This window comes from Erithacus rubecula (genome assembly GCF_903797595.1).
Source record: "Erithacus rubecula genome assembly, contig: scaffold_179_arrow_ctg1, whole genome shotgun sequence".
Taxonomy (NCBI): Eukaryota; Metazoa; Chordata; class Aves; order Passeriformes; family Muscicapidae; genus Erithacus; species Erithacus rubecula.
Window position 1 is genome coordinate 162,705 of NW_027636130.1, and position 25,358 is coordinate 188,062.

A 25,358-nucleotide genomic window follows, 5' to 3' on the forward strand; every position below is an offset into this window, starting at 1 on the left:
TTCCTGGGAACACAGGGATGGGACAGCTGGGATGGACTGACCCATGGGATCCTCCAATCCATGGGATGTCCTGATCAGCAGGGACATGAGGGGGATAAGAGGGCCTCTGGATTTTCTGTATTAATACACAGGTCTTCTAAAGCAACTATGACGTGTTGAATTCTTGTGCTGAATTCTTGTCTCTCCGTGGTTTTCCTTTTTTCTACATTTGGCCCTTGCTTTGTAGTCCCCCTGACATTAATCTCTATAGTGACCCACAACTGTTCACCTTATTTTCTCCTATTTTCTGTTTAAGGAGGGACAGTGACAGAGACGCTGTTGTCACTGGATGACCAGAGGGGTTTAACCACAGCCACCTTGCCCAACTCTGCTCTTATGGGCACAGCCAGAAATGTCAGGGCTCTGTCAGGTGCCCACCCCTGAGCTCATGCCCTGCTCACAGCCCCAGGGGTGTCCAGGGACACGAGTCCTTCCCTGGCACACACACACACAGTTCATTGCAACAGGACAGGCGCTCTCTGGGCTCTGCTGCCACTGCCAGAGCCTGGCAGGGACCTCAGCCCTGTGGGTGTCATCCTGCCCTGCCCCTGCCTGAGGTGCTCCAGGGCCAGAGGGATGGACACAGGGAGCTCTGGGTACAGGAGCTCATTCCAGCCCTGCATCCAGGGGTTCCCAGGGGATGTTAGATTCTGGAAACTCCAGCACCAGCTGAAGGTGTTTGTGCTCACTGGGTTTATGTCCTCTCACACACACACAGGATGTTCAGGGCTGTGGAATGTCCCTGCACTGCAAACACAGACTCCTGACCCGGGCACTTGATGTCCCTCCACAGAGGGAAGAACAACGTCTGTGCCCTGGGGTGAGAGGGCACTGCTGGAAACAGCTCTGGCTTTGCAGGGACACTGCTGGGGCAGCCCCACCCTGAACACTGCTACACTTTGGCTGTCACTGCTCTTCTCCTCTCCAGGGTGCTGTGTTGGGAACATCCTTGAGAGCAAATGGGGAAGGAGATTGACGCTTTCAGGCCCTGCACTGGGGAGATGCCCTTGCATGATGGAAATGCTGTTGCAGAGCCCAGCTCTGTCCCAGCAGTGTCCATGGCCTGTCCCTGCCTGCAGTGCCTGCACAGTCACACAGCAGGACTGGGACTGAGCTAAAAGAGCCCTGAGACCATAAACCAACACAGGAGCTCTGAAGGGGAGTGTGGAACTGAAGGAAGGGGAGGTTATGGAACAGAAGCCCTGGGGGTGCCTGGCAGTGAGGAGCACTGGGGTTCCCTTTTCACCCCACCTCTACACAGAGGCACCAACCTTGCAGCTCCAGAGAAGCCAAGGAGGAAAGATGACAGGCAAACACAGCAACACCAAGGTTTAATTTTGTGTAAGCACATATGTAGTACAACTCTAGGATTATATAGTCTATGGTTCACACTAAGAATGCAAATAGTGAATTAAAAATGGTAAAGATAAAGATTTTCTTGTGAAAATATTCTAAAATGTGTCATACCTGTGCCAGCAAAAAAACCCAAAAAACCAAAAAAAAACAACATAGGACATAGAGTGGGCATTAATGAGTAATATTATAATAGTGATACAGGAGAATGAGAGTTTGTTTATTCTGAGAAGCATTCATGATGATTTTCCTCAAGGCATCCTTGAGCTCCTGGTTCCTCAGGCTGTAGATGAGGGGGTTCAGGGCTGGAGGCACCACAGAGTACAGAACTGAGAGTGACAGATCCAGTGATGGGGAGGACATGGAGGAGGGCTTCAGGTAGGAAAATGTGCCTGTGCTGATAAACAGGGAGACCACAGCCAGGTGAGGGAGGCAGGTGGAAAAGGCTTTGTGCCGTCCCTGCTCAGAGGGGATCCTCAGCACAGCCCTGAAGATCTGCACATAGGAGAAAACAATGAACATAAAACAACCAAATGATAGACAGGCAGTAACAGCAAGAAGCCCAAGTTCCCTGAAGTGGGAGTGTGCGCAGGAGAGCTTGAGGATGTGTGGGATTTCACAGAAGAACTGGCCCAATGCATTGCCCTGGCACAGGGGCAGGGAAAATGTATTGGCCGTGTGCAGCGAAGCATTGAGAAAGCCACTGGCCCAGGTAGCTGCTGCCATGTGAGCACAAGCTCTGCTGCCCAGGAGGGTCCCGTAGTGCAGGGGTTCGCAGATGGACACATAGTGGCCGTAGCACATGATGGTCAGGAGGGAAAACTCTGATCCAATGAAAAAGGCAAAGAAAAACACCTGTGCCACACATCCTGAGTAGGAGATGTTCCTGGTGTCCCAGAGGGAATTGTGCATGGCTTTGGGCACAGTGGTGCAGATGCAGCCCAGGTCAGTGAGGGCCAGGTTGAGCAGGAAGAAGAACATGGGGGTGTGCAGGTGGTGGCCGCAGGCTACTGCGCTGATGATGAGGCCGTTGCCCAGGAGGGCAGCCAGGGAGATGCCCAGGAAGAGGCAGAAGTACAGGAGCTGCAGCTGCCGTGTGTCTGCCAATGGCAGCAGGAGGAAGTGGCTGATGGAGCTGCTGTTGGACATTTGCTGTGTCTTGGAATGGGGATCTGTAAGAAAAGCAATCATGGAATTGTTCAGTTTGGAGAGGACTTTAAATATCCCAGCCCAGCTTGGTGGCACTTTCCCCCCACTGCCTGCCCAGGGCTCTGCTGCCTGGAGCTGTCCCTGCCAGCAGCTGCTTCCCTGTGCCCAGGGCTGGGCCCTGCTGGTGCTGCCAGAGCCCAGCCCAGCCCTGGGGGCTCAGATCTACCCTGCAAACCCCTCCCAGCACAGGGCACTGCTCAGGGCCTGCATCTGCAGGCTTTGATGTCAATGCCACAGTAACTTTGAGGAGGCTGGAAAAGAGACACTGATGCTGCCTGTAAGGGGCCCTGTGCTGATTTTGCTCTTTTCCATGTCTATTTGTACTTGAGAGAATTTGTTGGTTTTTTTTTTAATTTTCTCAACCTGAAGTGAGCAAGGAGTATCAAAGCGCAATTTTCCATCCAGGCAACTGAGAACACTAGATTAAAAAAGCAGAGTTTTCCATTTTTGCAGCCTCTGACTTCCTTTGCTTTCTGTATAATCTAATTGGAAATGTTCTGTTATTAAATGTCATGCTGGGAGCAGCAGTCCTGTACATTGCAGCATTCTCACCACACAAGAACACTTCCAAGCCTTACCAGCTGTCTCCTTCCACCCAGACCCTGTCCCCCAGTGCTGTGAGCAGCTCCCAGGGCTGGCTGAGAGCTGTTCCTGGCAGGCAGCAGAGTCTCTGCTACAGAACAGCACCCTGGGCTGCAGGACCCTGCTCTGCAGCACAGCCCTGGGCACCCCTGGCTACTCTACACAAGAGAGAATCATAGAATGTACTCACAGAGTCTGCAGGCATTGGGATGTTGCAGCTTTAGGAGATCACTCCAGGAGCTGCTGCTGCCTTGTCCTGCAGCCAGAGGCTTCCTGTGTTAAGGGCTGGGATTGATTCTGCCCCAATCACTTCTGAGCATCTTCCCAGCCTTGACTGATTGAAACTCTCTGTGCCTCTGTGCTGTAATTGGGGTGGCTGCAGGCAGTGCCCCAGCCCTGCTGGGTTGGGAAAAGAGCTGCTCATCAAGACATATGTGCTTTTTAAGATTTTCTTAATAACTAGGATGGCCTTGTGTGCCAGGAGCCCAGCCCAGCTGAGCAACACAGACACAGCACGAGGACTTTTAATGACCCTCTTGGGGTTTGTGCTGAAGCCCTAAACATCAGTCCCTGAGAGGGAGCTGGAGAAACCTCTCAAGAACTCCAAGTCAGAATCAAACTCCAAAGTTTCCTCAAGTTTTAATGGGTCCCAATGAGGGACACAACTGAGAAAGCGCCCCCAAGCCACAAAGAGAGTCAAGAACTGGAGGCAGAGATGACAGGTGGGGACAAAGAGAAGCCAAGTCTTGGTGCCCTGGGGCACAGCAAGGTCTGTGTCACCAAGGGCTCTGAGGAGACACCTTGTCCTGAGCCACTGGGGCCTCCTGGCACAGCCCCAGCAAGGCTGGGCACTGTCACCCTTGTCCTGTCCTCACCATCCCCCCACACCCCAGTGGCCTCAGGGATCTGTTGGGACCAGTCCCTGGGGAGCCTTGGCCAAGAATGGCCCTGGGGGGCTCCTTCATGCTCGCAGGAACTGCAGGTTTTTCAAAGGACTTGGGTTTTGCTTTTGCCTTGGATGATCTGAAAGCTTTGTGCAATCATGGCCTACAATTATCTGCTTTAATTAGTCTCTTGAGAGCCTTTGTCAGACACAACACTCAGTGGGGCTCATTAATGCTTCAAGGTACTTCAGCTTCTTAAGGTACTTCCCTTTTTCCTTTGAGTCTCTGAAAAAATTTTGTGCAATCATGGCCTTTAATTCTCTTCTTCAAGGATTTCATGAGGAGCCTGTGTTAGGGACAGACCTCACAGGGACCCATTAATGCTCTGAGATGCTTTGGGTTTTTCTTCTGACTTTGATTCCTGGAAAGGTTTGTGCAATCTTCTCTCAGGTGTGAAGTTCAACGTCTCAGCACCAAAGGCACCCCAAGGCTCACTGGGATCCATCAAGTCCTGACAAAGCAAATCCTGCCTTGATTTCCCTCTGATCTGGTGCACTTCATTAGGGAGATTTCCTGATACTGTTATGAAGAAATATTTCAAAGAGCTTCTAAGAAATTCACATTCCTGTTTTAAGGAGTATATTTTATTACAGTTCTCTTTAGAGCAGAGGTGATGCAGCATTCTGTTATTGTTATTGAGTCCATATTCTCTCCTCAGGAGGTCTGTCCTGCTCAGAGAAGCTGTGTCTTGAGGTCTGACCCACTGGGGACAGTCTTGCTTCACATTCCCCAACCCCATGTTGTCTGTCCTCATTCACCTGAGACCTGCTTTGCTGGATAACTAAGTGCAGTCAGGCCAAAAGATGTTTTCTTGGGTTTTTTAAGTAATCCAAAACTTTTAAGTTTCTCCATCAAAAAGAGACACACTCCTCAGGTGTGTGCCAAGCCCAAGGTGCCACCAAGGAGGTTCCCCTTCTCCAAGGCAGAACCCTGCAAGGAATGTTTGAGACCTTTGCACTCCTTGGTTCCACAAGGCATTGCTGTGTCACCACGGACTCTTGGTTCCATGAGGTTCCATACATTTGCAATGGATATTTGGTTCCATGGGGCCTTACAGTGTCACAATGCTCTTTTGGTTCCATGAGACTTTAATCTGTCAGGTGGACATTCAGTACTTGACATTCAGTACTCTAAAAATAATCTCTGTAGTTTCAAAGTGTCACAATGGACCCTTGGTTCCATGAAGTTCCTCAGTATCAAAAAGGAATCCTTGGTTCCATATGGTCCCACAGTGTCACCACAGTGTCTCCTCGGTTCCACAAGGCTGTGCAGTGTCACAATGCCCTGTAGGTTTCATGAGGCCCCACAATGTCACAGTGCACCCTTGGTTCCATGAGTTTCTTTAGTGTCACAATATTCTCCTTGTATCTGCAGTGTCACAATGGTTCCTTGGCTTCACATGGCCCTGCTGTGTCACAATGAACCCTTGGTTCCATGTGACCCCACAGTGTCACCTTTTTCCTGTGACAACCAGCAACAAACCCCACTGCCAGGGCCAAGTGCCTGCGAAGAAGGAGGAAGGGGCGGGGGGGAGGTTTGGAGTGATGGTTTTTGTCTTCCCAGGGCGCAGTGCAGTGGGGTGGGGCTCTGCTGTCCTGGAGATGGCTGAACACCAGCCTGCCCATGGAAGGGGGAAGAGACAACAACCTCTGTCCATGGAACTACAACAGCAGAGAGATCAGGCTAAGGGCTGGGTTTAAAAGACTGTCAGCAGCACAGGAAACCTCAGTCTGAGAGGAAAGATGTGTGTTAATGTCTTTACAAATCATTTGATGGGTGAAGGGATGGGTGTTAAGATCTTTGAAATAGATCATAAGGTTTCTATTGACTTTGGGCAGCAGGTTTGTTACTGGGCCCAGACAGCTTGGCTCCTGAAACAGACAAGGGTCTGCACAAGGCTGAACTTCTGAATTTTGGGGGGAAATGCCAGGTTCAAGGGGGGATATGGAACAGCAGATTTGGGGAGGCTGTACCTTCCTATTACCACAGCCAATGGGGAAAGGAAGAGGGCAACATGCAGCCGGGAGTTTAGGATAAAAGGAGGCTGCACCCTCTGAAACCTCAAGAGAGAAAAACCCCATGGGCATGTGCCCCAATGAACTCTCTCTGTTTATTCAAAAGAAGTTGAAGGACTCCTCTGTCTCATTTTTGGACATAAACTTCTGGCATTTCTGGATTTTCTTAACAGTGGCAACATGGAATCTCATGGAACCAAGTGTCCACAGTTCCATGGTGCAACCTCATAGAGTACTGGAGACCATTGTGTCACAATGGGAACACATGGAACAAAGGCTCCATAGTGACACTGCAGGGCCTCATGGAATGCAAGAGGTCGTCTGATGGAATGGATACTCATGGAACCAAGTATCTACTGTTTTACAGCAGGTCCTCATGGAATCCAAGAGACCATTGTGATGCACTAGAAATGCATGGAATGAATTGTGACAAAGCTGGGTCTGATGCAACCAAGGAGACCATTATGATGCAATGAATCCTCAAGGAATCATGAGTCAATTGTCAACACATCAGGCTCTCATAAAACTAGAGAGAACATTGTGACACGATGGATTCTCATGGAACTGAAGCCCCATTGTGAGAAAATGTGGCCTGATGGAAACCCGGTGCCACTGGGACATCTCCAGCCTTGGAGGAAGCAAGTGTCCAGTGTGACACAGCACAGCTTCGTGAATCACAGCAGAGCACAGTGATGCTGTGGAATCTTGGGGAACCAAGAGTCAGATGTAAACACAGAGGAGACTCATGGAACTCAGGAGGTCATGGTGATTCCACAATGTCACAATGGAGCCTTCCTTCTGTGAGAATCCATTTCCCCACAATGTTCTCCTGGTTTCCAAGCTGTGCCTCAATGGCCCCTTGCTTCCACAAGCCATGGCACAGTCCCACTTGTCCCTGGGCTACATGAGGCTGTGCCATGTTCACAATTGACACTTGCTTCCATGAGATTCCATTGTGTCACAATGGTCCCCATGTTTCCATGAGGCTGTGCTGTGTCACAATGGATTTCACAAAACCTGGCAATGTCCCAGTGACACCTGTGTCCCATGAGGCCCCACTTGGTCAAAGCAGAGCCTTGGATCTGAGAGATTCTAGGTTGTCCCAATGGTCTGCTGAGTTCCATGCGGCTGTGCTGTGTCACAATGGACACTGAGTTCCACATGCAATGTCCAAGTGGCACCTGGCTTCCATGAGGCCCCACAGTGTTTCCAGCTGTCACTTGGTTTCCCAAGACTGCCTTGTGTCACAGTGCTCTCCTGGGTGCCATGAGGCCCTGCCGTGCAATAAAGCAGCCTTGTTTCCACTGGGTCTGGCAATGTCCCAGTGACACCTGTGTGCCATGAGGCCTCATTTGGTCAAAGTGGATCCTTGGGCTGATGTGGATGAGGGTCCATAGTGATGCAAAGTCCTCAGGCAGGTGCAAAGGTGAATACTTTATGGCAAAACCAGGCCTTTTAAAGCAATGAGACCATTATCAGTTGCACTGTTTTAAAGCATAACAAACATACTGACTTACCTTCTGTCCATCTGGAAATAAAGCTCCCTCAATTGTCATCTCACCTTTTGCTGCTTCTTTTGCCTCTCTGCCTGCCCACTCATTTCCTTCCTGCAATTCCGAGCTCACCTTCTGATGTGCCTTAATGTGCATAATTGGTACCTGCTCAGGTAGCTGAACTGCTTCAGTAGATGCAATATTTCCTGCACATTTGATTTTTTCCCTTGTGAGTTTAACAGTCTGCTTTCTATCCAGATGGCTCCTTCCGCATGTACAACTCAAATGCATACCTTGAGTCTGTATAAATATTTATTTTCTTTCCTTTGTGATTTCTTAGATGTGGGTTAGAGTGATTATCTCAGCTTTTTGTTCAGAGGTATCTATTGACAAGGGTCCAGACTCCATTACCTCTTTGCAGGTGCTAACTGCATACCCAGCATGTCACTTTCCACTGAGGACATCGCTGCTTCCATCAGTGAACCAGATTCTGTGTCATCCAAAGGGGTGCCCTTCAGATCTGGGCATCTGGAGTAGGAGGCTTCGATAGCCTCCAGACAGGCGTGGTGTACTGGCTCCTCCTGATTTTCACTAAGGAAAGAAGCTGGGTTGATAGTGTTAGTTACAACTACCTCTATATTGTCTTGTTCCACCATGATGGCTTGGTGTCCAAGTTTAGGATAAATTTAGGGAAAAGACCTCCAAAGGAGACCCTTCCCCCCACCCCCCACCTTACAATTCCTTCCTTCACCGAGCTCGGAAAGAATTTTCTTCATGGGAAAGCGGAAAAAATGCATTTATTAACAAAAATACAAAAGAAACACTTCCCAGCACAGACCCAGATGGCCAAAAAATTTCACTGAGAGAGTGAGATGAACTCGGCTGATCTTCTCTGGGAAGGGCAGCAGAGCTTCTTGGGCAGACTTCCAGAGGTGGTCTCTGAAGTTCAGATCTGTCTCCTCTGGAGCCGGTGCAAATCTTTGGGATGAGGGGAAGGGAGAGAGAGAAGAGAGGGAGAGGGGCAGCCGGGAGCAAGCAAAAGCAAGCCGAGGGCAAGCAAAAGCAAGCCCAGTGCAAGCAAAAGCAGCGGGGGACAGCAGCAGCAGTGGGTGGGGGGAGGGGGGCAGCAAAAGCAGCGGGGGGCAGCAGCAAAAGCAGCAGGGGGCAGCAGCGGCAGGCAGCAGCAGGCCAGCAGAAACAACAGCCTAGGTAAAGCAGCCCGAGGGAGGCTCTGGCAGCTCCATGAAGGGGGGGGGCAGGGAGAGGAGCTAGTCACAGCACCAGCCCAGAGCATTCCACCCCTTATCCCATATTGTGATCATTGACACACGATTGGGATACACACTCACTAAATACAATATGAAAACTTCCTCTGACTTGCTCAAACCTTCAACACTTACACATCTCTTCTTTCTCACTTGCTCAGGCCTTTGTCACTTACACTTTTCCTTCTATTCATAAAATCTAGCATGCAATGGTGATAAGACTCAACAATAATATTTGTGTATAATGCATCCTATAATCAGATCTCCCTGAGGTACACAGCAGGTTGTTCCATCCTTCTGCATTATCCACCAAGTACATCCTGGTCCTTGAGCAAAGGCAATCCCACGAGTGGGTTTGCCTGTACTTGAGGCAGGATGAATCCATACTGTCTTCCCTAGCAATCCTCTGACATGGGCCACTGGGACTTTGTCTCATGTTCTCTCTCTCGCAAGAAAAAACCACAACTCAGCTCGGGGAGTGTACCTCCTCTCCCAACTGGGGGAACATCTGTGTTGGGTACCAGGGTTTCTAATCTGTACAGCTGAAATTTGGAGGAGGTCCTCCTTAATCTCCTCTCTGAGTCTCTGATGATTTTTCTCTATTTTATCTACTAAGTCTTGCAAGCGTGTTTCCACAGCTGCAATTCTAGCATGAGTCGGGCCATGTACTGCATCCGCATATGCATGAAGCTTCTTTGCCATATCGAGTACTGTCTCATACATCTCATCTCTCTTCATTATTACTAGGGCAGACACATATTCAGGTGGACCAAGCTGCACGAGTTTTCTCCACATCACCGGTGTGCATGGTACCAGGTCTGAATTTCTAGTTGTTATGTCATTCGAAAAAATAATTTCTGCTACTGCCATTTCCCTGAGGCGTTGGACCCTCTGCTCTATGGTTTTCCATTGGGTCTGCTGCATATGCAGGTCATCCACACACAAATATCTTTGTGCCACGCTATCCAGGACCTCTGCCCAGAGGCTTTGAGTGTTAGCCCCCCTCATCACTCCTTGGTCGATAACAGGATCATGGGACAGAGACCCCAAATGCCTCAATTCAGTGCCATCCAAAACTGTGGCCTCACCTGCCACATCCCAGAGACGAACTAGCCAGCTGATTATAGATTCATCAGGTCACCGGGTGTAATCTTGTCTTAAACCACGAAAATCCTTCAGGGAAAGGGATTCATTATTAGTCTTTGCTCTCCCACTAGTTGTTTTGACTCCTGATTTTACATCAGGAGGTGTTGAGGGTCCCTCTCCATCATCATCATCATCATCATCATCATCATCATCCACTGGCCAATCAGTCTTCTTGGTGCACTTCCCACTTCTCGTACTGGTAGCCACAGCCATTGGTTGGGGCTTATTCTCCAGTTTAGCTGCTGGGTTTAGGCCTAGGGGGTTGGCAGCAACCTGAGTAACTGGGATAGAAGATAATTTATCTCCCTGTTCCCTTTCCTCTGTCTTCTGCTCTATAGTGCCTAGCAGGGTGCGATATGCATGTGTCAGGGCCCAGCTCACTGCAATAATCCTTTTCTCTTTAGAACCATCCTGGTACTTCCCCTTTAAGTATCTTGCAATCTCAATTGGATCCTGAATCTGTTCAGGTGGGAATTCCCAGATTATGGGGTCAGAAAATTCCTTTAAAATCTGGCCCATTTTTTCCCATTTGCCATCCCACTCAAGATTCCTCCTGCTTAGCTTGACTCCTAAATCAGGAGTCTTCCCAGCCCCTTTAGAAATCTCGGTCTTTATTCTATATAAACAGCAGATGGTGTAACAGACTTATTAATTAATTGCCAGAAAGATGGTTTCCTTAATATTCAGGGAGATCTGAATGTTTTCTAATAAAGATGTAACTGATTCAGAGGAGAGGAAAGGAAATAAAGGCAGGAAATCCTCTTTGCCTGCTTCTCCTCTAATAAATAACACAAGCCATGATTTATACATTCCTGAAGCAGATTCCAACATTCTTATAAATCTCCTGTATGCCATTACCACCAAGCCTAGCCCAATGAGTATTTTTGTTAATACCCCTTTAATACAAAAACTAGGTATTAAACACAACACCGGAGCTATCTCTGGATAAGTAAACAAACCCAAGGAACCTCAACGGTATTAACACTTCAAAAAAACCTAATGACCACATATACAAGCAGGCTCCCACAACAAAAGACATTATGGATTCAATAGACATACCAATACCAACTGTTGAAAACAAAATATTACTAGAATAAAGTTTTTTCCACATTTTTCTGGTTTCCTCGTACGGGCCAACAAAATTAATTTGTCCAAATTTAGGATAAATTTGGGGAAAAGACCTCAAAAGGAGTGGCCCCCCCCCCCCCCCACCTTACAATTCCTTCCTTCACCGAGCTGGGAAAGAATTTTCTTCATGGGAAAATGGAAAAAACTTATTTATTAACAAAAATACAAAAGAAACACTTCCTAGCACAGACCCAGATGACCAAAAAATTTCACTGAGAGAGTGAGGCAAACTCGGCTGATCTTCTCTGGGAAGGGCAGCAGAGCTTCTTGGGCAGACTTCCAGAGGTGGTCTCTGAAGTTCAGATCTGTCTCCTCTGGAGCCGGTGCAAATCTTGGGGATGAGGGGAAGGGAGAGAGGAAAGAGAGGGAGAGGGGCAGCCGGGAGCAAGCAAAAGCAAGCCCAGTGCAAGCAAAAGCAGTGGGGGGCACAAATGCAGTGGGGGGGGGGGGGCAGCAAAAGCAGTGGGGGGCAGCAGCAGCAGCGGCAGGCAGCAGCAGGCCAGCAGAAACAACAGCCTAGGTAAAGCAGCCCGAGGGAGGTGCCAGCAGCACCATGAAGGGCGGGGCAGGGAGAGGAGCTAGTCACAGCACCAACCCAGAGCACTTGGTATTTCAGGAACCGTTGTGGGGAGAGCCAGTGCCTGCCCTTTACTTCCAGGACAACAGACACTGTGTGAGACACCACTACAGTCATTTTCTGGCCCAAGGTGGATTTGTGTAGATCTTGAATATTCAGCACCACTGCTGCAAGGGCTCTGAGTCATGCTGGCCATCCCTTGGTTGTTGCATCCAGTTGCTTGGAGAAGTAAGCAGCTACTCTCCTGGTCCAGATCCAGGTCCTGGCCAGTATTCCCAGTGCAATTCCCTGCTTCACACGGGAAAACAGAATGAGTGGTTCTGGGCATTAATTTTCCCAGTGTCTGTATTTCTTACAAATCACACGCTGGTCTTTGCCTAACCAGGAGAGACCTTGTCTAGGTGGTCCCTGTCTGCGTCTTCCTCTCTACCTCTCACTTATGACAGCTGTGAACTTCCTCATTCCTTTTTTATATCCTTATTCCTGGTTACTAAAGACTTCTGATTTCAGGGGGCAAGGTTCTGATGCAGGGCACAGGGATGTCAGTCCCAAGTGGGCAATGTCATACATGGTGAGGCTGGAGGTGAGGAGTAGGTTGCTCAAACAGGAAAGCCCTCAAGGGGCTCATTCTTCTGTGTAGCCAGACCTCCTAGAGAGTCATTCAGCTTTAAGATCATCTGGGGAATGCTTCAGTCACTGCTTCTCTAAGTTAAAATGTAAAAAAATTATTCTCGTGACTAAAACCAATAATAATGAGTTACACTTTGAAATCTGCCTTCTTAAAAGAAATTTAAACTGACTCGAATGATCCGCTCAGGCCCTGGAAACTCAATGGCAATTGAAGGAAGACAAAGAGCTCCTGATAGCTTTCTGTATTTTAATGAGCTCGACTTTGTGGAGATTTGCCGCTGAGTCCAGGACCCTCAGGCACTGAGAGAAGGTTGAAAAAGCTGCCCAAGGAGTCAAAAACAAAACTCCATGTCCCTTGGAGTATCACTGGCCCCACTGAGGGCAGGGACTGCCAAAGGCTCCCCAGGGACTGGTGAAAGCAGATCCTTGAGGGCAGGATTGCAGGAGCCAAAGGCTGTGAGCAGGAACTGCAATGCTAAGCAAGGCCTGGGCTGGTTGGAGGCAGCAGAAAGGCCAAGGGCTGAGTCCAGGCCTGGCCCAGCAGGGCCTGTCCCTCATGGGTGACTCAGAGCTTGTTCCTGGGGCACTGGGATGGGAGGGGCAGTAAGGACAAATGTCACCAACCAGATGCTCATAGAACCAAGGGCCAGCATGACACGGCAGGGCGTCATGGAAACAAGAGGCCGTTGTGAGCCTGCAGGGCTGTAACACCCCAGAAAACTGAAAGGCTGGGGGTGAACAAAGGCTCCTTTACTCGAGCTTGGTACACAGGTGAAATCCCTGCCAGATATTCTCAAGAGGTCAAAATGACAAAAAATTTTACTGACAAAGATTAAAAAAATCAAGGAACTCTGGAAACTGATTTAATACAGAATCCAATTTAACATTAAACACTTGTCATAGCAACTGGAATAACTTAGCCCATTTAACCTTAGAAACCTTCAAACACTTAAATAGCTGAGGTACACAAAAATCTCCGATATAAAGAGTGTTAAAGGGAGAGGAAAGAGAGAGAGACAGAAGCTCTATAGAAAGACACACAAATGGCTACCAACTCCTAGGGCACCATGGTGGGTGAGACACAGACTCCAGCAGAAGGCAGGGTACAGACCATGGCCTGAGCTCCTGCTCCGTGTCTAATTCCTTGGGACTCCCTCCAGGTGGGACTTGTGATTGCTTGGGCAATCAGAGTCTAGGTCAGCACCAGCCCACTGTGTGACTGACTGACAGCTCATCCTGAGGTGTCTGGGACATTGATCTCATCCAGCCTCTGACAGCGACCATGTGGAATCTCATGGAACCATGGATCAGTTGCGACAAGGACAGCAGCAGACCCAAAGACACCATCGAGACACTACGGAACCTCATGGTACCAAAGAGACCATTGTGACACACTGGTGCCTCATGGAAACAGGAGGATCATTATGAAACTCAGGACCCCTATGGAACCAAGGGTCAAGAATGAGGCTGTGGGGCCCATAGAATCAATGAGCCATTGTGACACTGAAGGAGGAGGAATTAAAATAAAAATTAAAGACTTAAGGTTAAAAATACAGGAAGATGCTTTAGCTGGAAGGGGGCTGACAAGATTCTGTGAGTGCTTAACATTCGCTGTCTTTACAAGAACAGGAAAATAAGACAGAGAGCCAAGAATACACAAACAGGATGGAAGAGCGAGGCCTCTTCCAGATAAGGGGGATTCTTTAGACCCGTGAGCCAGCAAAAATCTGTATCAAGGTCTGGAAAGTGACCAAAGACTAATATGTGTGCACAAAGAAGGCAAGGTAAAAAGTTCAACAGAGAAGAAGAGTGTTTACTTCATCCCAGGGACCTCCAGACGGCCACCAGAGTGACCAACAAGCAGCAGTGTGCAGTAGCAAAGAGGCCTGGAGCTAATTTTAATATGAAGCAGGGACAGGCAGGGTTAGGAAATGAATATGTATTAGGTGCATTGTGCAATTCTAGTTTATAGAGAATAAAAAGAGAGGTCCAGGTTGCCAAAGGTGTGCGTGTTTTTGGAGGAGCTATCCCCCCTGCACCTCAGTGCTGAATAAAATACATACTATAACTTACTTTGTGGGTTACAAAGTTTTTCCTCACATCAGTTTGGGTGACCCCACTTCCCCCTGAGATTTTGGGGTGCACCCTTTGCCCTGCCCAGAGCTGGAGCTGGTGCAGTCTTCACCGACCCCACAGACCAAAGCGCTGGGGTGTACCTGTGCTGCATCCTCCCACCCCTGGGGACCTAACCTTGAGTTTTGGTGCACCCCCTGAATGTTGGGATGCATCTTGACAGCCCCCCGCCACTGCAGCTCATCTGTGTTCATGTCGACCAGCAGGATGCAATGGTGGCCATAGTCTTCTCCCATCCTGTCAAGGTGAGTCAGGACACATGAGTGCCCCAAGCATGACTTGGACATCCCCAAAAATGACCTGGATACACCTGGATCCCCCAAAAATATCCTTGATCACACCCAAAATCACTTGGATACACCTCTGTACCCCCTGGACATCTGGATCACCCAAAACCCCTGAGGCGCCACAACACTGGTGTCCCAAAATCTTCATTGCTTTTGCAGGGTAGACCTAGGGTGCCTAAATCCCCTTTGACTTCAATGGGGTCCTGATTGTCCCCATTTTTCTCTACTAATCCCTTCCAGTAATCCCACTTTTGCCCCAGTGTTTGCAGTAACTGCAGTGCCCTCTCTTATCCTCCCCCAGTGCTCCCAGTTTAACTGGTAACCCTTCCCACTCAAGCCCAAAAATGGATAGATCTGGTGCCTCAAAATTCCCAAATTACTTCAGTGGGATAGACCTGGTTTCCCTAGATCTTCATTCACCTCAATAGATAGACTTGATGTCCCAACATTTTTGATTTTAAAAATCTCGATGTTGGGCTGAGAATTTCCAGATTTTGGGCTGAAAATGGGGAGTTTTTGCCTTATGTGGAGGCACAGCTCCAGCATGAACCACAAGTATGGGATAAGGGATTTGGGATTGGCTTCCAGGAATTCATCCAGGACTTCCAAAGTCTCAGCAGCACAATCGTGGAGTGGAAATTCCCAAAATTCAGCCTAACACTTCCCCCAAATTTACCAAATTTCCCCATTTTAGCCCCAAATTTCCACTAAATCTTGATTCATTTTAATGGGTATACCTGGTTTCCCTAAATCCCTATTGACTTTAATAGGGCAGACCTGGTGTCCCTCCATCCCCACAGATTTCTAATGAGGTAGACCTGGTCTTCCTACATTGCCATTGATTTCATTAGAAATATCTGATGTCTGAAAAATCCCTATCAGGAGATTTATATTACAAGAGATGGGGCAACTAAGAGATGCTGCAAAAGATGGTTTACTACCACATGGCATCAGTCTTATAGAAGGGTGGGACGTTAAAGGTCTTACATCCAACACCATAGCATCAGAAGCTGTCTAATTCTCAACTACAATGACTTATGCTAGTTTTTTAGCCAATCACATACTTCTACAAAGTTTGCTAATGTCTTTTTACACCAGTCATTAATTGCTTTGCTTTTCTTGGCTTTCTGGCAATACTTAGTTTTTCAACCAATCATATAACACTTCACAAACCTACATTGATATATCTTAAGGTTCTAACTAGCTTTGTAATAAGCTCTATTGCTAAACTTTAAAATCTTTTGCTATCTTACTTAACATATTGCTTTGCTTATATAATACATATTTCTGTTTGCTTAAAACATATTGCTACTTAAACTATAAAATTATATTCTTGTTTTATGTTTATTTTACTTTTAATGCTGTTATTCTCTAAGCTTTCTGAAAGGTCTTAGGTCAAACCTTGTATCCATCTCTATCTCTGAGCCTGTATGCACCAGGTCCTGAAAGCTCTCCATGCCTGCAACCCCCACACCACCTGTCATTTGTGCCTCCAATTTTCTACTCTGACTGGAACCTGGGGACACTTTCTCAGTCATGTTCCTAGTGGGACCCATGAACATCATCAGAAACTTTGGAGTTCAATTATGAATGAATTCTTGAGAGGTTTCCTAACAAACCATTGCTCTGCCTTGATTTCCCTCTGGTGTGGTGCAGTTCATTCAGAAGGTTTTCAACTCCAGTTATGGAGAATTATGTCAAAAGGATTCTTAGAAATTTCCATTCCTATTTTAAAGTGTGCATTTTATTCCTATTCTCTTTAGAACAGAGGTGATTGCAGCATTCTGTGATTGATTGTTATGACAAATTGATTTGTAAAGGATTCTCAAAGCCTGGCTGAAAGCTCACACAGTCTTGTACACCTGTATGCAAACTCTGAGATAAGGTGTGCTGCCTTAGAAAGAATGGAAAGAGAAGACATTGTTGAGACAGAGATTGAATTAGAAACAAGTTTCAGATGATGGCTTTGCAAAAAGATCAGATGTTTTTGAGAATTAGAACTGTGAAAGATGCATTGTGACAAGACCATGTGGGGTAAAATAATAGGTGATTGGTGTTAGAGGTATCAGCACCATTGTGTGGAAAATAGCTAATAGGCTGAAAAACATTTCTAAGGTATTGTAATCAGGAAAAAAACTTGGCTTTTGATAAAATGGCATTGAGTTTTTCATCTCTTAGGTTTTGCCATTCATCAAGATTGATAATGGAATACAATCTTTTAAAACACCTCTCAGTTGCCCTGTCGCTGGAGAGCTGGGATTTTCCAACAGTGCTGAGTCCCTAGACATCAGTCTCCAAGAGAGTGTTTTCAAAAAAACTTCTCAAAACTCAAAGTCAGATTCAAACTCAAAAATTTCTTGAAGTTTAATGGATTCCACTGAGGGACATGACTTTGAAAGTGTCCCCAGGTTCCAGTTAGAGCAGAACACAGTGACGACAGGAGGGGACAAACAAGGGAAAGATTTCACTTGGGAACAATCCTTGGATGTACGGAGTTTTGGAGGTGGAATCCCAATTTCGGCCATGGGCACCTGGTCAGATTGATGTTTTGTTCCATAGGAAAGAAAAGTACAAAGTCCAAGTGTTTTGGAAGAAGATGAGAGGCGGCCATCCTTGGGCCAACCCAGCTAGACCTGTTATTCCTGGCACCTTTCATCTGGGACTATCCTTCGACATAGGAATATTTGGAGGTGGAATCTCAATTTTGGTTGTGCGTGCCAGGAATGGAAGAAGAGTTTTTCTCATTGGGAAAGCACAGAGTGTCAGTGTTCCAAAATACTGATGAGAGCCAGGCCTCAGGAAGCCAAGGCAAGCCAGACTTGTCAGTCATGGCAGCTTTTGTCTGGGAGCATTCCTTGGATCTGGGGAATTCTGAAGCTGGATTCTGGCCCAATTTTGGCCATGGGCACCTGGAGGACAAGGATGGTTCTTTTCCACAGGAAAGAAAGTCCAGAGCCCCAGTGTTTCAGTAGTAGATGAGAAGCAACCCTCAGGATGCCAAGGTCAGCAGACCTGTCGGGTGGCCCCCAAGAGGCCCAGCCAGCCAGATTTGTTCAGTGACCCCTTGGTTCCGTGGAGCCCTACACTTTCACAATGTTCTCCTTGTCACAATATTCTCTTCTATTCTGTAGTGTCACAATGGGCCCTTGCTTCCAAAAGGTCTGTCAGTGTCACCATGGCCTCTGGGCTCCATGTGGCCCCGCTGTGTCACAATGGTTCTTGTGACAATGGTTCTCTGCTCCTTGGTTCTACTGTCCCCACAGCTTCAACACTGACCCTTGGTTCCTCAGGGGTCCTGAGTTTCACAATAGTCTCCCGGATTCCATGAGGCAGCAGAGTGTCACAATGGTCTCTTTGGTTCCATGAGGTTCCATAGTGTCTCCATGGTGTCCTTGGACCCACATTGTCACAACTGACCTACGGTTCCATGAGGTTCCGCAGTGTCACCATGGTCGCTGTCAGAGGCTGGATGAGATCAATGTCCCAGACACCTCAGGATGATCTGTCAGTCAGTGGGCTGTCACACAGTGGGCTGTCACACAGTGGGCTGGTGCTGACCCAGACTCTGACTGCCAGAGCAATCACAAGTCCCACCTAGGGGGAGGCCCACGGATGCCCAGGGGCTCAAAACATGAAGCAGGAGCTGAGGCCATGGTCTGTACCCTGCCTTCTGCTGGGGGCTGAGTCTCACCCACACTGGAACTCAAGGAGTTGGTAGCCATTTGTGTGTCTTTCTACAGAGCTTCTGTCTTTCTGTCGCTCTCTCTCTCCTGTCCTAATGTTCTTCATATGGAAGAGTTTTGGATACCTCAAAAAGTGAAGTGTTTAAAGGTTACAAGGTTAAATGGGTTAAGATAATGAAGTTCCTGCTATGACAAGTGCTTTATGTTGAATTGGATGTTGTATTAAATCCTTTTCAAGCATTCCTTGATTTTCTATACTTTGCCAGTAAAATTTTGTGTCATTTTGACCTCTTGAGAATATCTGACAGGTATTTCTCCTGTGTACCAAGCTCGAGTAAAGGAACCTTGGTCATCCCCAGCATTTCAGTGTTCTGGGGTGTTACAGCCCCTCAGGCTCACAATGGCCCCTTGTTTCCATGAGGCCTCACAGTGTCACACTGGCCCTTGGTTCCATGAGCATCTGGAGTGTCACACAGGTTGATGCCATTTGTCCTTGCTGCCCCTCCCATCCCAGTGCCCCAGGAACAAGCTCTGAGTCACCCATGAGGGACAGGCCCTGCTGGGCCAGGCCTGGACTCAGCCCTTGGCCTTTCTGCTGCCTCCAACCAGCCCAGGCCTTGCTCAGCATTGCAGTTCCTGCTCACAGCCTTTGGCTCCTGCAATTCTGCCCTTAAGGATCTGCTCTCACCAGTCCCTGGGGAGCCTTTGGCAGTCCCTGCCCTCAGTGGGGCCAGTGATACTCCAAGGTACTTGGAGTTTTGCTTCTGCCTCTTGAGCAGCTTCTTCAACCTTCTCTCAGTGCCTCAGTGTCCTGGACTCAGCCCCAAATCTACCCTGGGGCTCATTGAAATACAGAAAGCTGTCAGGAGCTCTTTGTCTTCCTTCAATTTTCTTCAAATCTCCAGGGCTTGTGCTGCTGGTTGGAGTCAGCTTGGAGTTTTCTTAAGGAGCAAGATTTCAAAGTGCATCCCATGACATTACTCAAATGAATGTTTTTCTACTTTTCAGTTCAGGAAGTGATAGAGGCATTCCCCAAGTGATCTTGATGCTGAATGTCTCCTCAGGAGGTCTGGGCACATTTAAGAAAGAGCCCCTTGTGGGCTGACCCTGTTTGGACAACCTGCTTCTCACTCCTATCATAGCCATGTCATGATACATCCTATCTGGGACTGACAACCTGAAATATAAAAAAACCTCCTTAATTTCTCTTTATAATAAAAACATTATTAAATTTTAGAATTATAATTATAATTTTGTTATTTATAATATTACTATTCTGTATTTTTATAATTTATTTTTTAATTTATATTGAAAACCTTTACATTATTAGAAACAAAAAAAATTATTGGTCATTGCTTTTAAGTAACACCATTTCCTTCATTCATTAATTAAGCTCTATTGGTTCGCTAGTTCTCCCTCTTTAGTACAATTCATAATGTTATAGTCCTTTTTTCATCTTTTTAATCATCTTTTTTTCCAGACAGGGTCATGGTGGGCCCTTTGGGGTCCAGGGAGACATTTTTGGGGCACATTCGGGGCAGTTTTGGGACAGGGGAAAGAATTTTGAGGGACAGGAGGACACTTGGGGGCATTGAGTGGGCACTAAGAAAGAACTTAGGGATCCTGAGGGAAAGTCTGGGCTTCAAAGTGGCTCATGGGGGCTTTAAGGGAGCTCTTCAAGGTGCGGGGGATGATGGGAGTTGTAGGAGCATGTATAATACAGTTTAATGGGGCCACAGAGCATCACGGGAGATCTGGGTGCAGCTGCAGTGTCTCTCAGTGGGGTACAGAGAATGATGGGAGATGAAGTCACTGCTTACATAGCACTCTAGGAACCGTGGAGCATGATGGGAGCTGTAGTACCGGAAGTGATTCTAACGGAGCATTTGCAAGGTCTGGGAGGGCACTTGGGGGACACTTTTGCCTCTGAATGACGACTTCAGGTTCTCAGAGTGGAACGCACATGGTTCAGTAGCACTTGGGGGGAGCTTGGGGAGCTCTAACTGGGCTCTTCATGGAGTGCAGCTTGGCAGGAGTTTAAGGCATAGGACTGTGTTATGGGGTGCTCTGAGCTCACGGGGGATGACAGGAGATGAATTCCCAGACGTAACAGACATTTGTGGGCTTGGGAACATTTAGAGGATCTGGGGATGTTTTCTGGGGGGGCCCCAAATGGGTGCTGAGGGGGAACTTAGGGATCCTGGAGAGTCTGGGGGCACTTATGGGACATATGGGGAGGATACCGGGGTTCTGTGGAGCACGGGACATGACGGGTGTTGTAGTCCAAGCTCCAATTAAGTTTCATCAGGCTGTGGGGCACGGTGGGAGTTAGAGGCAGAAAGGAAAGATGGCACCGGCTCCAGGCACCGCCCCCAACAACACGAACCCCCGTATGGAACATCCTTGGTGGCACTTTGGGTTGAAACACACCTGAGGAGGGCAACTGTTTGCAGTGGGTTAAAATAAGGACATTTAGGTTGTCTAAAAAAAAAAAAAAATATAAAACCCTCTTTTTCTGAGTGCAGCCCATTCTCTAAGTAAAGCAGGTCCCAGGTGAGTGAGGACAGACAGGATGCGGTTGGGGAATGGGGAGCAGGGTTGTCCACATTGGGTCAGACCTCAAGATGCAGCTTCTCTGAGCAGGCCAGATGTCCTGATGAGAAACTGTGGATCAATAACAACCACAGAAGACTGCAGTCATCTTGGCTCTAGCGAGAACAGTAATAAAGTACACCCTTAAAATAGCAATGTTTCTCAGAAAATATTTCTCAGAAGCTCTTTGAAATATTTCTCCATAACTGGAGTAGGAAACCTGCGTAATAAACTTCACCAGACCAGAGGAAAATCAAGGCAGAATAATGGTTTTTCAAGAAATCTCTCAAGAATTCAGTCATAATGGAGCTCCAAAGTTTCTGATACTGTTCATGGGTTCCACTGAGGTACACAACTGAGAAAGTGTCCCCAGGTTCCACTTAGAGCAGGAAATTGGAGGCAGAGATGACAGGTGGGGACAAAGAGGAGCCAAGTCTTGGTGCCCTGGGGCACAGCAGGGTCTGTGCCACCAAGGGCTCTGAGGAGACACCTTCACCTGAGCCATTAGGGCCTCCTGGCACAGTCCCAGCAAGGCTGGGCAATGTCACCCCTTGTCCTGCCCTCAGCATCCCCCCACATCCCAGTGGCCTCAGGGATATGCTGGGACCAGTCCCTGGGGAGCCTTGGTCAGGAATGGCCCTGGGGGCTCCTTCATGCTTCCCGGGACTGCAGGTTTTTCAAAGGACTTTGGGTTTTGGTTTTGCCTTGGAGTCTCTGAGAGCTTTGTGTGATCATGGCCTCCAGTTAGCTGCTTTAATCAGTCTCTTGAGAGCCCTTCTTAGTCACAACACTCAGTGGGTCTCATTAATACTTCAAGGTACTTCAGATTTTTAAGGTACTTTCCTTTTTCTTTTCTTCTTGGAGTCTGTGAGATGTTTTTGGGCAATCATGGTCTCCAGTTCTCTCCTCCAAGGAGTCCATGAGGATCCTGTGTTGGGGATGGACCTCACTGGAACCCATTAATGCTTTGAAGCATTTTGGGTTTTTCTTCTGCCTTGGACTCCTGGAAAGGTTTGTGCAATCTCCTCTCAGGCCCTGAGGTTCAAGGGCTCAGCACCAAATGCATCATGGGGCTCATTGGGATCAAGCAAGTCCTGACAAACCATGGCTCTGCCTTGATCTCCCTCTGGTCTGGTGCCGTTCATAAGGAAGGTTTTCAAATCCACTTATGGAGAAATATTTCAAAGAGCTTCTAAGAAATGCACATTCCTTTTTTCAAGGTGTATTTTACTACTCTTCTCATTAGAGCAGAGGTGATTGCAGCATTCTGAGATTGATATTGATGAGGGGTCTCTGCTCAGGAAGTCTGGCCTGATCAGAGACGCTGTGCTGTGAGTTCTGATCCAGTGTGGACAACCTTGTTCCAACCCCATTCTGTCTGTCCTCATTCACCTGGCACCTGCTTTGCTTGGAGAACTGTCTGAATTCAGGAAGACAGAGGTTTTTCCTTTTCTTTCTTCTTTGAAGGAATTTATAACTCCTAACTTTCCCCATTGAAAAGAGACACATTCCTCAGCTGTGTGCCAGCCCAAGATGCCACCAAGGAGGTTCCCCTTCCCCAAGGCAGAACTCTGCATGGAGTGTTTGAGACCTTTGGACTCCTTGGTTCCCTGAGGCCTTGCAGTGTCACAAAGGTCCTTTGGTTCCATGAGGTTCTGTACTCAGCAATGGTTTCTGTAGTTCCAAATTGTCACAACCACCCTTGGTTCCATGAGGTTCCTGCAGCAGGACTTCCCCTGTGGCCCAGCAGAGCTCATCTGTTCTGTCCATCAGCTGTGGCCATAACTCAGGGCATCTTCCCCCTCTCAGGAATTGCTGAGATAACCCAGGCTGGACATCTGTCCTGTCCTGAGTTCTCTCTGGTGCCAGGCAGGTGGAATTCCCAGCTGACCATGAACATCTTGCCTTGATAGCAGCTGAAGGGAGATAAGCCTGAATTTCTGAGAGACTTACACTTCACTTACTTTACAAACCATGAAAACCACACAAAACTTTCACAAAGCAGAAGTCTTCTGCATAGTCCCTGCAAATGGGCAGGGCTTCTCTCCCAAGCCTGGATGCATCTTGGTGGTTCCTTTTTTGGAAGCTGAGTGAAAGGGCTCCATGTGCACTCCCTCGTCAATGTGGTGGTTATGTTGACTCCTGATCTCTGCTATTTCTTCACTAGCTGTAATATAGGTAACTTTATTGTGCACTGTGTTTGTATCTACCTGCACTTCTTTGTTTATCCTGTGCAGTAAGTAGTCATTTTATAGCCTCTTATCTGTTAATCTTGAGTCCATTCGATAAAAAATTCATTTTATAGCACACCTTTTCTGCAATTCTAAAGAATTTGTGAGCAAGAGCAATTTGGGGTGCAGGTTGCCTGAAACAGAGCTACTGCAGAAACTGGAGCATAAGGCAGGACTTGTCTGAGCTTTCACTCCATTCAAAACACATTTCATTTAAAATCAGAAGGAGAAAGTATCTTTCTCCCTTTAACTCCTTTCCTGTTTATAGACTGATATGAGAAATCTCCAGTTGATATTGATCCCAAGCACCTCCTAATGGAGTCTGAATAGATATGAAAATCAAGACCCTTTATGGCTGACAATGAATCACACTTTGTTCCTTCCCCCGCCCCACCAATTCCCTCATCCAACCCCTGGCACTCAGAGTAGCCTTTTGCAAATCTGAGCTTCCTCCAGCCCAGGCTGTGCCTGCAGCTTTCAGCTCCTTGGCACCAACTCCCACCTGCTTTCCTCGCAGAAGGAGCTGCCCGAGATACAGAGGAATGTTCATTTATTGTCAGTATACAAAACCAAAGGCAGGCACAGATCCACAGAAAACAGAAGTCCAGTCCAAGGAGTGCTGGGCAATGGAGCCACATCCAGGGGTGTCCCCAGGGCTCAGGATTGGGGCCAGGGCACTTCAATCTCTTTCTTGCTGATCTGGACGAGGCCATCGAGGGCATCCTCAGCCAGTTGCCAGGTGAGCCCAGGCTGGCTGGGAGTGTGGCTGTGCTGCAGGGCAGGAAGCTCTGCAGAGGGATCTGCACAGGCTGGAGCCACGGGCCTGGGACAATGGGATGAGGTTCACCAAGGCCAAGGGCTGGCTCCTGCCCTGGGCTCACAACCACCCCAAATCCCTGGCTGTGCCCTGCCTCTGATCCCCACAGCCTGTCCTGTTTCCTTCATCCCTGCAGTGCCAGGCTCTTTCTGGGACAAGGGAGCTCTGCTGTGGGGATGGAAGGAGGTGCAAGGGCCAGCACTCATCAGGTTTGTGTCCTTTGGGGGTCAGGAACTGGTGAGACTCAGAGGCACAGAAAGTTTCTCTTCATGGCCAACATAAAGAATATAACAATTATATAATTTAATAAACATCAAAATTCTTCCCTCAACTGTGTGCAATGTTAAAGCAGTATCTGATGTATCCACCATGCAAGAGGTATTTCATCACAGGAATCATTTTAAACAAAGACATTAGAAAGGGTGATTGTGTGATAGATATGAACACAATTAAGATGTTGACTGATGTGGAATGATTAGAGAAGGGACTGGAAGAGGAAATCTGGGAAGAATTGGAAGGTCATAGAGCCAGCTGCTCTAGTGAAGAGATGTCCTTAGACATGGCCATTTAAACAGGAGAGGTGGAAACATCCAAATGAAGAGGGACATGAAACAATAGACAGCATAATGATAACACAGAGGGGAAGAGTATAACGGTAACACATGGTAGAGGTGAAGGGCAATGTTTCTTCTCCTGCCTCAGTACACTTCCAGGAAGTTTCTGTTCTCTCCTGGTGGGAAAACTTTGACATTTCTTAAAGTACTCAAGTAACCCAACTAATGAGTTGTGCTCATGCAAGTGTCAGGTCCCCTAAAGCCCCAGGGCTCCTGTCCTATAAACATCTGCTCCAGCCCATTCCAAAATTTGAAGTAGCACCATCCTGGTATCATCAGGGAGCTGAGTCTGGAAGGGACCTCAGCAATGTTTTAGTTTTGGTTCTTTGGGGGTCAGGAACTGGTGAGACTCAGAGGCACAGAAAAGTTTCTCTTCATGGCCAACATAAAAAATTGTAAATATCATATAATTTTAAAAGCATCAAAACTCTTCTCTCAGCCATATGAGATGACCCAGCAGCATCTGATGTGCCCACTTATTCACAAGGCGTATCCATACAGCAATATTTTTAGATATAGACAAAGGTAATCGTAAAAGACATAAGTGCAATTAAGATGTTGACTAATGAGTTATTTAAAGTTCTGAAAAACTGGGCAACTCCCTGAAGCTCAAAGTGGGA

The 25,358-nt window shown here is 47.6% G+C and overlaps 1 protein-coding gene across 1 annotated transcript; it reads right to left on the reverse strand.

The window, feature by feature from the left end:
* Positions 1-1,566: 1,566 nt before the first annotated feature.
* LOC306815657 (olfactory receptor 14I1-like) lies at positions 1,567-2,777 on the reverse strand (the record flags this gene model as incomplete). The annotated part of the gene is made up of 2 exons (XM_079332224.1): positions 2,248-2,777; positions 1,567-1,887 (listed from the first exon to the last, which is right to left on the reverse strand). The coding sequence occupies exons 1-2, from the start codon at positions 2,581-2,583 to the stop codon at positions 1,567-1,569; spliced, it is 657 nt and encodes a 218-aa protein (XP_079188350.1). The 5' UTR covers positions 2,584-2,777.
* Positions 2,778-25,358: the final 22,581 nt, after the last annotated feature.